Source organism: Saccopteryx leptura, chromosome 6 (assembly GCF_036850995.1).
Source record: "Saccopteryx leptura isolate mSacLep1 chromosome 6, mSacLep1_pri_phased_curated, whole genome shotgun sequence".
Taxonomy (NCBI): domain Eukaryota; kingdom Metazoa; phylum Chordata; class Mammalia; order Chiroptera; family Emballonuridae; genus Saccopteryx; species Saccopteryx leptura.
In genome coordinates this window covers 21,085,553-21,101,827 of record NC_089508.1, presented here as the reverse complement: position 1 = coordinate 21,101,827, position 16,275 = coordinate 21,085,553, and the positions used below count along the sequence as shown (strand labels likewise).

The 16,275-nt window shown below is 36.9% G+C and overlaps 1 protein-coding gene across 4 annotated transcripts in view; it reads right to left on the bottom strand.

Annotated features, from left to right (window-relative positions):
- Nucleotides 1–16,275, bottom strand: part of CEP128 (centrosomal protein 128) — a 412,477-nt gene that overhangs the window by 356,155 nt on the left and 40,047 nt on the right. For all 4 annotated transcript variants that reach the window (XM_066342939.1, XM_066342940.1, XM_066342941.1 and 1 more), the window contains 3 exons: nt 12,535–12,661; nt 11,385–11,503; nt 7,351–7,442 (listed from right to left, as the gene is read on the bottom strand). In XM_066342939.1, the coding sequence (XP_066199036.1) occupies nt 7,351–7,442; nt 11,385–11,503; nt 12,535–12,661 (338 nt within the window). The remainder of the gene's footprint in view (nt 1–7,350; nt 7,443–11,384; nt 11,504–12,534; nt 12,662–16,275) is intronic.

Genomic DNA, 16,275 nt, shown 5'->3' with positions numbered 1-16,275 from the left:
TTCCACAATCAAGAAAATGAAGAAAAGAATAACAACTACCTTATTAGGGTTGTGCAGAGTTGAACCTAAAGCTATCTGGCATGAAATAGGTGTATGATAATATTAAGCAGTAGAAGTAATAATAGTTTTAGCAAGGACTTTAATTCTTAGTACTAAATTTCCTGCCTTCTTCATAAAAAACAGGTAAGTTATACAGACTATACAGTAGTTGATATTCATGAACTTAACAATTACAGTTTTTTACACTTTTTATTACAGCAACACCAATCGGTGTGTGGGATGGTTTACTAGATGAAGCGAATTAGCACATGAGCTTGGTACCCAAACTTCAATTCAGCTTTGCTGCTCCCTAATCATTGCTGCACATGTATTGTGAACCTTGAGAAGGACACAGAATGTTTGTTTCTGTAAAAAGATGGCCCCAAATGAAAGCCAACTATCATAGTTGATGATGAAAATGAAAAGACACTGAAGAAATTTCAAATAAAGTGATACTTCTTGGGGACTACCCAGAACTGACAAAATTGCCAAGCCTGGGCAGATAGAAACCATTGGCTTTCAAAAATTTCAACTGAAATCTAAAAGATTCTACTATGGGTCATGTCCTTTGATCTGCAAATTCCATATTATGCTGTTTGTTTTAAAGCTCCCACATCAATCAGGTGGTCTCTGTGTCTGTCTCTCTTTCCAAAGTATTCATTGGTTTTTAAAATTATGAAATTAACTTGTCTTACACTGAGTCATGATACATTCTAAATTCAAAGAGTCTTGAACTCTTCTATTAATAAATTTTAAAATACTGGTATAAAAACAGTAGCTTTTCGAGAGTGACATCAGAGAAATGGAGCCATGAGGGGTGCTCCCAATATCTCTCCCTGAAATTTCAACAAATTCAAGAACTAAAGACAGAGAAAAAAATCTCAGGAGCATCTGAAATATACACACACCAGACAAAGTTGTTACATTTTTCATTCTTGTTCTTTTTATGAGGGTTACATTTCAAAAACCGTAACTTTTTTGTTCTTTTCTCTTTTTTTTTTCTTTTTCTCTCATTTGATCATTATTTATCAACAAATTATTTTATTTTGGATTCATATTTTTCTTTGTGGCATTTTGCATGTTTTTTACTTCATTTTTTTTATCTCTTTGTCATTTTTCCTCAGTTCTGGCTCCCCATTCTCTGTAGATTTTATTCCAGTTATCATAATAGAATTTTCATTTTTCACTGTATCTTTTCAATTTTTTTATTTTCTAATTATCTCTTATTAGTGTTATTAACAATACCACTCTCAAATGCAATTAAGGAAAAAGAAATCAAATATAGTGGATACAAAAGACAGAGATATAGCTCAGATAGATGATAAAAAAATCTCTAGAAAAAATTTCAATTGCTTGGAAAGCTTATAGTTAAATGACAGAGGATTAAAAATTGAAGTCCTAAAAATACTCGGGGAAATACAAGAAAGCACAGAAAGGCAATTTAGAGAGCTCAAAAAAACAATTCAATGAACAAAAAGAATAAGTCACCAGGAAAACTGAACTATGAAAATGAATCAAACAGAGATGAAAAACTCAATACATGAACAGACAACTGAGGTAACAAGCTTAGCTAATAGAACAGACCAGATAGAGGAGAGAATTAGTGACATAGAAGACAGGCAACTAGAGACACTACAGAGAGAAGACAAAACTCACAAATTTTAAAAAATGAGAAAACCCTACAGAAATTGTCTGACTCCATCAGAAATAGCAACATAAGAATAATGGGTATATCATAAGAAGAAGAGAGAGAAATGGAATGGAGAACATATTCAAACAAATAATAGACAAGAACTTCCCAAGCCTGTGGAAAGAATTACAGCCTCAAATCCAGGAAGCAAACAAAACACTGAGTTATCTTAACACAAACAGACTGACTCTAAGACAAATTGTAATAAAATTATCACAAACCAATGACAAAGAAAAAATCCTCAAGGCAGCCAGAGAAAAGAAGAATACAACATATAAAAGAAGGCCATTAGGCTACATCAGATCTCTCAGCAGAAACTCTACAAGCCAGAAGAGAGTGGACTCCAATATTTAAAGTACTGAAAGAGAGGAACTTCTAGCCAAGGATACTATATCCACCAAAGCTATCCTTCAAATAAGAACAGGAAATAAAAACATTCACTGATATAGAAAAGATGAGACAATTTATCACCAGAAAACCCCCACTTCAGGAAATACAAAAGGGGGTATCCAACCAGATACAAAGAACAAGACAAAACAAAATTACAAGTAAAAGCTCCAACAAGATCACAATTAAAACAAGATTAATCTGTGACAACAAAAACAAAAAAGGGGAGAGAACAAAGATTAACAGTAGCAAAGGAAGATGGAGTACAGAAGCACTCATGAGATAATGTATTACAATAAATATGATATAAATCCTTTTTATTAAATAATGGTAACCACCCCTGAAAAAAACCACTACAGAAACACATGGCTTAAAAAAAGAAGAAACAGAGGAAAGAAGTATGGAATACAACAAAGCAAAAACAAATGACAGTAAAACAAAAGAGAAGAACCAAACAAGATACAAAGCTATCACAAAACAATATATAAAATGGCAAAAGGAAACCCTCAAGTGTCAATAATTACATTAAATGTAAATGGATTGAACTCACCAATAAAAAGACACAGAGTAGCAGAGTGGATCAAAAAAGAAAATCCAACTGTATGTATGCTGCCTTCAAGAAACACATCTAAGCTACAAGGATAAAAACAAATTCAAAGTGAAAGGTTGGAAAACAATTCTCCAAACAAATAACATCCAAAGAAAAGCAGGTATAGCCATACTCATATCTAACAATATTGACTACAAGACAGTAAAGGTAATCAGAGACAAAGATGGTCATTTCATAATGATAAAGGGGACATTGAATCAAGAAGACATAACACTTCTTAATATATATGCACCAAACCAAGGAGCACCAAAGTATATAAGACATCTACTAACTGATCTAAAAATAAAAACCAACAAAAATACAATCATACTTGAAGACCTCAATACACCGCTGACACTCTAGATCGTTCATCCAAACAGAAAATCAATAAAAAAATATGGGCCTTAATCAAAATACTAGAACAATTGGATATGATAGAGATCTACAGGACATTTCATCCCAAAACACCAGAATATACATTTTTCTCCATTGTACATGGAACATTCTCAAGAAATGACCATATGTTGGGCCACAAAACCAACATCAACAAATTCAGAAAGAATGAAATTATACCAAGCATATTCTCTGACCATAAAACTTTGAAACTAGAATTCAATTGAAAAAAAGAAGTAAACAAAACCACAAAAATGTGAAAATTAATCAACAGACTTCTAAAAACTGAGTGGGTTAAAGAAGAAATAAGCGCAGAAATCAAAAGATACATTCAGACAAATGAAAATGACAATACAATATATCAGAATTTCTGGGATGCAGCAAAAGCAGTAATAAGAGGGAAGTTCATATCACTACAGGCTTATATGAACAAACAAAAGAGAGCCCAAGTAAACAACTTAACATCACATCTTAAGGAACTAGAAAAAGAGGACTAGAACAAAGGCAACCCAAAACCAGCAAAAGAGAGGAAATAATAAAAATCAGAGCAGAAATAAATGAAATAGAGAACAGAAAAAGTATAGAAAAAAATCAATAAAACAAGGAGCTGGTTCTTTGAAAAGATCAACAAAATTGACAAACCCTTGGCAAGACTCACCAAGGAAAAAAGAGAAAGGACTCATATAAACAAAATCCAAAATGAAAAAGGAGAAATCACCACAGATATCATAGATATACAAAGAATTATCATAGACTACTATGAAAAACTATACACCAGAAATGGATAAATTCCTAGAACAATACAATCTTCCTAGACTGAGTTATGAAGAAGCAGAAAGCCTAAACAGACTCATAAGCAGAGAGGAAATAGAAACAACTATCGGCCCTGGCCGGTTGGCTCAGCAGTAGAGCATCAGCCTGGCGTGCAGGAGTCCCGGGTTAGATTCCCAGCCAGGGCACACAGGAGAAGCGCCCATCTGCTTCTCCACCCCTCCCCCTCTCCTTCCTCTCTGTCTCTCTCTTCCCCTCCCGCAGCCAGGGCTCCATTGGAGCAAAGATGGCCCAGGCGCTGGGGATGGCTCTGTGGCCTTTGCCTCAGGCACTGGAATGGCTCTGGATGCAACAGAGCGACACCCCAGAGGGGCATAACATCACCCCCTGGTGGGCATGCCGGGTGTTCCTGGTCGGGTGCATGCGGGAGTCTGTCTGACTGCCTCCCCGTTTCCAGCTACGGAAAAATGAAAAAAAAAAAAAAGAAACAACTATCAAAAACCTCCCAAAAAATGAAAGTCCAGGTCCAGACGGTATACCAGTGAATTCTATCAAACATTCAAAGAAGATTTGATTCCTATTCTACTCAAAGTCTTCCAAAAAATTGGAGAAGAAGCAATACTCCCAAACACAATTTTATGAGGCCAACATAACCCTCAAACCAAAACCTGGCAAGGACAACACAAAAAAGAAAACTACAGACCAATATCGCTAATGAATAGAGATGCTGAAATCCTAAACAAAATACTAGCAAATCGAATACAACAACACATTAAAAAAATAATTCATCATGACCAAGTGGGATTCTCCTGGAATCACAAGAATGGTTCAACCTACGTAAAACAGTTAATGTAATATACCAGTGGCTGGCAAACTCATTAGTCAACAGAGCCAAATATCAACAGTACAACAATTGAAATTTCTTTTGAGAGCCAAATTTTTTAAACTTAAGCTATATAGGTAGGTACATTGTTATTAACTTAATTAGGGTACTCCTAAGCAGGCCTTTGCTAAAAACTCAAGGGGCCAAAGAGCCGAATGTGGCTCGCGAGCCACAGTTTGCTGGCCACTGTATATACCATATCAACAAAACCAAGAACAAAAACCATATAATCCTATCAATAGATGTAGAAAAGGTATTTGATAAAATACAACATCATTTTGTGTTTAAAACACTCAACAAAATGGATATAGAAGGAAAATATCTCAACATAATAAAGGCCATTTATGACAAACCATCAGCTAACATCATATTAAATGGCAAGAAACTGAACTTTTCCTCTAAAATCAGGAATAAGATAAGGCTGCCCACTCTCTCCACTCTTATTCAATGTAGTACTGGATTTTCTAGCCAGAGTAATCAAACAAGAGAAAGAAATAAAAGGCATTCATATTGGGAAAGTTTGCAGATGATACGATCCTGTACAATCAAAAACCCCAAAGACTCCACAAAAAGACTATTAGAAACAATAAACCAATACAGTAAGGTCACAGGATACAAAATTAATATACAGAAGTCTATTGCCTTCCTATATGCCAACAATGAAACATCAGAAAACGAACTCAAAAAAATAATACCTTTTACGGTTGCCACAAAAAACAATAAAATACCTAGGAATAAACATAAAAAAGAATGTAAAGGACCTATATAATGAAAACTACAAAGCATTTTTAAGGGAAATCAAAAAAGATACAATGAAATGGAAAAATATTTCTTGTTCTTGGATAGGAAGAATAAATGTAGTCAAAATGACCATATTACCCAAAGCAATATACAAATTTAATGCAATTCCCATCAAAATTCCAATGTCATTTTTTAAAGAAATAGAACAAAAAATCATCAGATTTATATGGAACTATAAAAAACCCCAAATAGCCAAAGCAATCCTAAGGAAAAAGAAAAAAAGCTGGGGTATTACAATACCTGACTTCAAATTATATTATAGAGCCACGACAATCAGAACAGCACGGTATTGGCAGAAAAATAGATACTCAGACCGATGGAACAGAATAGAAAGCCCAGAAATAAAACCACATATATAGGGTCAAATCATCTTTGATAAAGAAGGCAAAAACACACAATGGAGAAAAGAAAGCCTCTTCAACAAATGGTGCTGGGAAAACTGGAAAGCCACATGCAAAAGAATGAAACTTGACTACAGTTTGTCCCCTTGTACCAAAATTAATTCAAAATGGATCAAAGACCTAAAAATAAGACCTGAAACAATAAATTACATAGAAGAAAACATAAGTACTAAACTCATGGACCTTGGCCGTAGAGAACATTTTATGAATTTGACTCTGAAGGCAAGGGAAGTGAAGGCAAAGATAAATGAATGGGACTACATCAGACTAAGAAGCTTTTGTACAGCAAAAGAAACTGACAACAAAACAAACAGCCAACTAAATGGGAGATGATATTTTCAAACAACAGCTCAGATAAGGGCCTAACATCCAAAGTATGCAAAGAACTCATAAAACTCAACAACAAACAAACAAACAATCCAATAAAAGAATGGGAAGAGGACAAGAACAGACACTTCTCCCAGGAAGAAATACAAATGGCTAATAGATATATGAAAAGATGCTCATCTTCATTAGTTATTAGAGAAATGCAAATCAAAACTACAATGAGATACCACCTCACACCTGTTAGATTCGCTATTATCAACAAAACAGGTAATAACAAGGGTTGGAGAGGCTGTGAATAAAAAGGAACCCTCATCCATTGTTGGTGGGAATGGAAAGTAGTACAACCATTATGGAAGAAAGTATGGTGGTTCCTCAAAAAATTAAAAATAGAACTACCACATGACCCAGCAATCCCTCTACTGGGAATATACCCCCATAACTCAAAAACACTGGTACGTAAAGACACATGCAGCCCCATGTTCATTGCAGCATTGTTCACAGTGGCCAAGACATGGAAACAACCAAAAAGCCCTTCAATAGATGACCGGATAAAGAAGAAGTGGTACATATATACTATGGAATACTACTCAGCCATAAGAAATGATGACATCGGATCATTACAACAATATGGATGGACCTTGATAACATTATACTGAGTGAAATAAGTAAATCAGAAAAAACTAAGAACTATATGATTCCATACATAGGTGGGACACAAAATTGAGATACATGGACATGAATAAGAGTGCAGTGGTTACCAGGGGGAGAGGAAGGGAGGGGGTGAGAGAAGAGGAATAAAGAAAACCAAATAAAAGGTGACGGATGACAATCGGACTTTGAGTGATGGGTATACAACATAATCAAATGTCAAAATGATCTGGAGATGTTTTCTTGAATCGATGTACTCTAATTGATCAATGTCACCCCATTAAAATTAATTGTCTAAATAAAATTTTAAAAAACCAAACCAGTAGCTTTTCTTTTAATTCATGTAAACATGTCAATTATAGAACCTTTTTTATTCTTCTAACAATTCATGCCTCCCACGAAAACCACACTCTGACTTTACCTGCATCTTCTGGCAAGTTCCCGGTTGAAGTCATCTCCAAGGCGAACTTGTTCACTGCTGAGGTCTCGGACGGACTGATGAAAAGCATGAAGCTGGAAAAGGCAAAACACAGTTATCCATTCAGGATTCTGTTGAATTCTTCCATGAAGATTCACTGAGGGTAAGAATAAAAAATTGTTCCTTATAATAATGTCCACATTTTATAACGTCATTAAGATTAAATAGGCCCTGGCCAGTGGCTCAATGGATAGAGCATCGGCCTGATATATGGACATCCCTGGTTGATTCCCGGTCAAGGCACACAGGAGAAGCAACCATCTGCTTCTCTCCCCCTCCCTCTCTGCTTCTCTCCTATTCCCACAGCCAGTGGCTCAATTGGTTCAAGTGTGAGCCCCGGCGCTGAGGATAGCTTGGTTGGCCCAAGCATGTCAGCCTCAGCATTAAAAATAGCTCAGTTGACTTGAGCACTGGCCCCAGACAGGGCTTGCTGAGTGGATCCTGGTTGGGGCACATGTGGGAGTCTATCTCACTACCTCCTCTCACTTTAAAACAATTGAATAAAATTAATGTCTGTTCCGAAAGAAATAAAGTCTTTTTCGAAAAAAAAAACTTTTAAAAAGCAATATATAACATTAACCATCACATCTCTAATTTTTATCATCCGATAATTCCACTTCTTATAGACATGCTAGAAAAGGTGAGGTCAGCAAACTTTTTCCGTAAAGGGTACAAGAGCAAATATTTCAGGCTTTTGAGTTATATGTTCTCTGCACAATTATTCAGCTCTTCTACTGTGGCACGAAAGTAGCCCTAACAAATGAACATGACTGTGTTACAATACAACGTTATTCAAGTAGACCACACACTGCGGTGTGCCAGCCCACGCTGCACAGAAGCTCTTGCCCACGTGCACCAGGAACCATGAAAAAGGATATTTGGAGCAGTATTGTTCATAATGACAACACTGAAAACAAACCAAAGTCCAATTAAAAAGAGAATGGAAATAAATAAACCGCGATATATCCCTCCAGTGACGCATCTTACAGCAGTGAAAACGAAATAATCCAACCCACCTACACACTAGTAAGGCTCAATGTCAAAAACAACATCAAATGGAAAAAGCAGGTTATAAAAGAAGGTCTAGAGCACTATTCCAGTTAGATAAAGTTTAAATGCAGGCAATACTAAACATGATGCAAGTAGTAAAAATATTATTTAAAAGAACAGTTAGGACAATGATTAACATAAATGTCAAAATCACTGATAGCACTTGGGGAAAGAAGTAATATAAAAAGGGGCTTTGAGGGTATAATAATGATCCATTTATTGGCCTGGCTGATGGTTAAATGGATTTTCATTCATATCATTGTACTTTTAATTCTAAATATGCATTTCTTTTTTTTTTTTTTTTTTTTTTTTCATTTTTCTGAAGCTGGAAACAGGGAGAGACAGTCAGACAGACTCCCGCATGCGCCCGACCGGGATCCACCCGGCACGCCCACCAGGGGGCGACGCTCTGCCCACCAGGGGGCGATGCTCTGCCCATCCTGGGCGTCGCCATGTTGCGACCAGAGCCACTCTAGCGCCTGAGGCAGAGGCCACAGAGCCATCCCCAGCGCCCGGGCCATCTTTGCTCCAGTGGAGCCTTGGCTGCGGGAGGGGAAGAGAGAGACAGAGAGGAAAGCACGGCGGAGGTGTGGAGAAGCAAATGGGCGCTTCTCCTGTGTGCCCTGGCCGGGAATCGAACCCGGGTCCTCCGAACGCTAGACCGACGCTCTACCGCTGAGCCAACCGGCCAGGGCCTTAATTGTAAATATTAATCTCTATATGTATGTATATACTATAACTTATAATAAAACAACAAACTGATTCGTTTCAACAAGTGCACAGTGAGCAACTAATCGGTGCCAACATTGTGCTGGGAAACAAGTGGCTCACAATGTAACATGGGAGACAGATAAGTCTTCATGCACCGGGCCACTAAGAAGCACACAGTCATGTGTAGCTAAAGGTCATCTTATGAAAATGGACTTAAAATAAGGAAGAACAGGCCCTGGCTGGTTGACTCAGTGGTAGGGCATCAGCCTGGTGTGCAGGAGTCCTGGCTTCGATTCCCGGCCAGGGTACACAGGAGAAGCGCCCATCTGCTTCTCTACCCTTCTCCTCTCCTTCCTCTCTGTCTCTCTCTTCCCCTCCCGCAGCTAAGACTCCATTGGAGCAAGGTTGGCCCGGGCGCTGAGGATGGCTCTGTGGCCTCTGCCTCAGGCGCTAGAATGGCTCTGGTCACAACAGAGCGATGCCCCAGATGGGCAGAGCATCGCCCCCTGGTGGGCATGCCGGGTGGATCCCGGTCGGGCGCATGCGGGAGTCTGTCTGACTGCCTCCCCGTTTCCAACTTCAGAAAAATACAAAAAATTAAAATTAAAAAATAATAATAAATAAGGAAGAACAATTAAAGAGAAGGGAGTGCAAGTAATAGAGCAGATGAACAAGAGACTACTCACTTAGGCTCTGCCATCATTATTTTCCCAGTTTGCAAACTGGAGTCCTAGGCCTGGTCTTTGACACCTCCATTTCACTCATTCCCACCCTCCCCAAATGGCCATCTGACCTTCGAGACGTTTCATTTTCCTCACCATACAGCATTTAAATCTACCCCTCTTCTTTCCAACTCCATTTCTCCTATTCCAAGTGATCATCATCTCACACCCACAAGACAACAATATGCTCCTAATCAGTTCGCCCATATTGACTCTTATTTTCTACACTGGAGCCGGGGTAATCTTTTCAAAATAGCTTTCACTCCCTTACAAGGCAGTACATGGTTTCAGTGCTTCATAGTTCTTTGGCCAAATGGCCTTCTTTAATTTACTCATAGGCGCCATCTTCCTTCCTGCCAAGATATTTGTTCTACCTTGAATGACATTCAACCTTTGGATCTCAGCTCATCAGCTAAAGTTCATTTTCAAGAAGCCTTCCCTGACTGGGGCAGGACCCTCTACTGTATAGTCCCATAGCCTATGCTTCCTTCTGTTAGAGCACGCATCTCTGCACATAATTATGGATGTGTTTATGCACTTATTTAATTACTATCTAGCTCCGACGCTAGATCATAAGTTCCAAAAAAAAGGCAAGGTTTTTGCTCATCACTGTGTCCAAGCATAGGCACTTTCCCAGGACATAGGAACTAAACAAACAGAATGAAAGAGTAAATGAATGATGTCAAGATAGTGTTCTCTGCTTTAGTTTTAATCATATCATTCATGCTAGCAAGTTACAACTACCAAAACAAATCACATGGTCCAGGAAAAGTTCCCACAAGGTGTCTTCTAATGTACTTGGTTCTGTAATCTCTTTATCTTAGGCTGAAACAATCGAAAGCTACCGATAAGTATCCTAACAAACTCTAAACCCTAGTCCTAAAACTACCAAAGTAAAGATGTCCAAGTCAGCAATATCTCCTAGCCCTTACCTAATTAATTTAGCTACCCAGGCAACAAAAAGTTTGTTGAGCTCTTGCAAAGAAATTTGAAGAATTAGAAAAACAAATATGTCCATAGAACTAACACTGCTGAAATCTTCAGTGAATATACAGAAAAAGTATAAAATTTCTTGCTTTGTAGAAAGCGGCTGCACGGATGACTCAGCAATCAGAAAAACACTAATGGGAAAATGAATAGGACGAGGTGAACCACACAAGGACCAAGTTGTTCACAGTAAACCAAACTTAACAAAACAGAAGGTAGCTGACTTAGCAAGGCACACAGAGTGAGCTGCCTGAACAAGGAAACAAAACATGTCTACAAACATTCACTTTTAAATTGTTCTACAAAGTACAGTCCTCCATAGCAAAGTTCAAACTAAACGGAGGATGATGCTTAGTACACTGAGAATAAAATAGTTCTTAGTTTTAACAAAAATCACTACGAAGTTACTAATGATGAAACTCTTGGTTAATATACAGCCATCAAATTCAAGCATCAGTCACTTATATAGAATATAAGAAACACAGATTATGGAATGGTGCGAAGTACCTGGCCCACGTCATCAGTCTCCCGAACAAACCGGACACCAGTCCTGGATCTCATTCGTTTACTACCCTGTTGACCCCCATAGTCCTTGAGAGGTGAGGTAGGTGGAAAACGGTAGCTCTCTTGACAAATGAAAGAAAAGGAACAAGATAAAAATACTGCATGAGAGGGAAGAATCTAAAATTTTACTCAGTAAGTACATAGCAGAATGAATTACATGTGCCCTTAACCAGACTATTTCCTTAGTATGTTACTATGGTCATAAAATTCCACAAAACTGGCACTGATCTTGCTCTCAAGGCTGACAAAATGAACAGAAATAAACTGGAAATAGGACATGTCAAAAGTTCTAAATTGCTATACTTTTCAAAAAAGTAATATATTTTCTCTTACATAAAAATAATTGCTAAATAAAAATAACATTTATGAATCCCTAAAATAAATTTTTCAAATAACAAATTAATTAATCTAAAATGGCATTTGAATCAATAAAAACTAACTACATAAAGAAAAATAGCTGACTGTGTCCAATCGCTAATCCTTATTATCATGATCAATAGCAATATTGAAAATGCGAGCTACTAAGGTTCACTCTGCCTAAATCACCTCTCTTCACTGCAGACTCTTCTATTCTGCCTAAGTCTTTTTCACTCAAACATAGACCTTGGTGCTGTACAAAGTAAGTAAGATTAATTACTGGCAGACTAAGCATTTTCACCTTTAATCTAGCCACTGAATTCTAGTGACACACCACAAATTCACCTATTCTTAACAAGCATCAGGATATTTCATAATCAGATATTTGAAAAACAATGAAAGTAGGACTTGTAATCCAGGAAGTATACCACCAAATAAATCCTATTTTTGTGTTTGCTTTGATTGATGACAGATTCTTAAATCTGGGTTTTGTCAGGTAAAGCTCTACATGGTCTATGGAGTCTGAAAACAACAAAAGTAACACACTCATAATAACAGAGTACTGTTAAACATATTTTTAAATATTCACTATAGAATCCTGGACTGCCTCTTTTAACACCTTATTTGTATGATTTTATGTATGGATTGTAATTATCCAAAGATTAAATATATTCACTATGTACTACAGGAATAGTTTTAAATGAAAAGTGGTTTTCAGACCAGCTGCAGAGTTTACCTGTCACAGTGCCACCATCAAGGTCACTTGCACTCAGACTTGTCACAGAAATACTTCTCCCTCCTGAGTTTCTCAGTAAACGTTGACTCCGCAGTTGGCCTATTGACTGTTCCAAGCTTTCTTTTAACTAAATCAAAGAATATAATAAAGAGAGATTTAGTTTCTTTAAACAACTTCCAAAAATAAATAGACTAGACATTTTAAAAGCTTTTTTAAAATACCTGCATTCCCAAAGAGAATTTCTATCAGTGAAAATTTTGAACTAAGTTATACGAGGAAATATAAAAATAATAAACATAAATATTTTAAGGATCAATTCTAACATCTGGTTTTAAACAGCATCTGTCACTATCTATTCCATCCTTTTATGATCAGAATGTAAAAGAGAAAGCTACTACCTAAGGGCTTATAAAGCCAGACTGCAATGTCTCATTGATGAGCCACCATGCCTAGACACATAACAAGACCAACACACCTAAAAAGAGAGAAAAACCTCCTCCCTTCTAAACATTCCTTCAGAAACCCCAGATCTGTAACAAACAGGAAACTGAACAGCTGTCACAGCTGCTGCTCTTACTGAAACAATGTGTATTGCCCAACTCTACACAGGAACATCTTTCACTCACTCAAAATTTTAAATCCCAGGAAATGATGTGGTCTGATGTGGGATTGTTAGTAGACATATATTCTAGAGATTACAGTTGTTCAAATGCTTATTTCAGATTATTAGGGAGTCAGCCAGCAGGGGATATAAGATACCTTTTTAGACCTAAAAACACACTAAATACTAAAGTAACATTCAAACTTATATACAACTATATACCAGAAAAGAGGATTGAACTAAAACAAAGACTAAAGCTAGGGAAAATCCACGTTCCCTGAATTGCTGAGAAACTTCAGGAAGTAAAGTCAGCTGGCATTTCTTATTATTGTTTCTCTTGAAGGCAATCTGCCTTCTTTTTAGCTCTGGCTATTTTTAAGATACTCTCTTTGACTTTGATTGTCAATGCTCTTACTATGATATGACTATGTACAGTTTTATTTGTAGCTATCCCATTTTTGACTCAGAGATTGTTGAATCTATAGCTTTATATTTTCAGACATTGTTGATGCCTCATTTTCCTCCTTCTTCTTCTGAAAATCCAGTTGCATAAGCGATAGCTTTTAGCCACATGTTTCCTATGTGCTTGTATATTGTTCATCCTTTCATTCCTCCATTCTTTTTGGATAATACATATATGCTGGCCAATCTTTCAATTCAAACTTCTCTCTTTAGCTGCATACAAACTTATGTTTAATCCATCTGTTGAGAGTTTTCATTAATTGATGTGTTTAACTATATTTTTTAGTTTCTGAATTTTTCATTTGTTTCTTTTTTAGTTTCCAGTTGTCAAAATTCTCATCTGCCTTTTAATCTTTTGAACAGATTAATCAGAGTTATTTTATAGTCCCATATAGTTTTCCATTGTCTATTGATTCCCTTGGTTTTCAGTCACATCTATAATTATTATTTCTTATGGGTGAGTAGTTTTTTATCAGGTGACAGATGCTGAATATGAAAAACTGTAGGGCTCATTTAAAGCTCTGGATGATAACATCTCCCTTGGGGAGAGACTTGGTTTTGCTTCCAACAGGAAGTCAGGCTGAGGTTACTAGGAATCCCAAATCACCTATCCAATTAGGAATGAAGATGATTCAAAGCTGGCCTTCTGTCCCTATGAGGGCTAGTCTGTTTTCAGTTTATAACTTCTCTTATTTTCAAGCCAACCTTTCTCCTAGTCAGTCACCATGTAGAGTCCCGACTGAAAGCTGGAGCATTGCTGAATGCCAGTTTTGCTTTCCCCAGCCTTCGAGACTACTGAGAGCTCCGACCTTGCCCTCTCTGCTTCTAGCTTCTTTTGAAATCAGCTACAGCCTAGATGGAGGAAAAGAGTTCCAAATGTAGGACTTCATCCTTCTGGACTCCCATTTATGCCAAACTTTTACTACAAAATTTCTCACTGCTTTGGCAAGTCTCTGATGGGTTCATAACATTATTTTTTACTTCGTTTTCTGTGTTGTTGTGGGGTTTGTTTGTTTTTTGCCTTTCTAGTTGTTCAAAGTAAGAGAACTGATCCAAAATAATCTTTACCAATGCCAGAAGCAGCGCATGCCAGCGTCCTTTCCATGCAGGTTTATTTGCTAACAAATCCTGAGCTGTAACTAAAAGCTGATGAATAAAATAAACTTACACACACAGACATATACGCTCACACAATCCCTACTAAAGAAAAAATGTCACCAAGCAGCATATGGAAAAATACTGCAGAACAAGAGAAATGATATATTATCCCAAAAAATAGGAGGAATAACAGCTGCTGGAAATTAATCATTTCAGAACTAAGATAGAAGAGTCAGACAAACAATTTGGCAACTTCATTTTAAAACTTTAAAAACATACAAGCCATTGAACAGATGAGCAGGCTGATGAAGATCAAAAACTGTAATATAAAAGTAAACAAATGAGATAAAGATTTTTTATAAATATCATGGCAAAACAGGTCTTCCACCTAAAAAACAAAACTGAAAATGTAACAAAATTAAAATCTATACTTAAAAATAGCAGTAACACAACAGACACTGCACAAAATCTAATCATGATGTTTGAAACCAATCTGATCTCTCCTAAAACACAAAAACAAAGAAATAATGAGATAAGATATAAAATAGTAACAGGTTATTTTAAGGGTTTTAGGACTTAACTCCTAACTAGGTCCAAAAGCAAACTAAACTTAAAATTAAATAAAAACAAAAGAATATTAATAAAACTCAATTTAACATTAATTTAGTATGCTATTTTGCTGAAACTAAGTCAATGCTCCACACAAAACTGTGGTACTGATTCCAATGGTACATACATATTCTTAGAGACTAGCATGACATCAGGACGTACCAAGTGATGAGATCACTTCCCCCACCTTCCTACTCCAAATTGCCCCTTATTTTCATACTAAGAAAATAAATCCCCTAACATATAGTACATAAAAATGCAAGCAAATGTGGACATGTATAGATAACTGCATTTAGCTGCATAATTGAGCAGACATTGGAAACATCTAAATATTCTGTCCAGTCATTTAGTCTTGTTTTCACCTTACACTAAAGCAAGGGTCCCCAAACTACAGCCCGCGGGCCGCATGCGGCTCCCTGAGGCCATTTATCCGGCCCCCACCGCACTTCCGGAAGGGGCATCTCTTTCATTGGTGGTCAGTGAGAAGAGCACATTGACCATCTCATTAGCCAAAAGCAGGCCCATAGTTTCCATTAAAATACTGGTCAGTTTGTTGATTTAAATTTACTTGTTCTTTATTTTAAATATTGTATTTGTTCCTGTTTTGTTTTTTTACTTTAAAATAAGATATGTGCAATGTGCACAGGGATTTGTTCATAGGTTTTTTTTATACTCTGGCCCTCCAACGGTCTGAGGGACAGTGAACTGGCCCCTGTGTAAAAAGTTTGGGGACCCCTGCATTAAAAAGTCAGCATTTAGTAAGTATCACAATGTATACAGCATGGGTGACCAAAGGCATAGTACACTTTATAAGTTTAGAATCTATAATGTTGACCAAAAATAATTCAAAGTATATCATTGTATAAATGTTAGGAGTCAGCTTAGCAAAATCCACAGAAAAAATGGAGGCCGTCATTTTAAAAATTTGTCCAGGCCCTGGCTGGTTGGCTCAGTGGTAGAGCATCAGTACA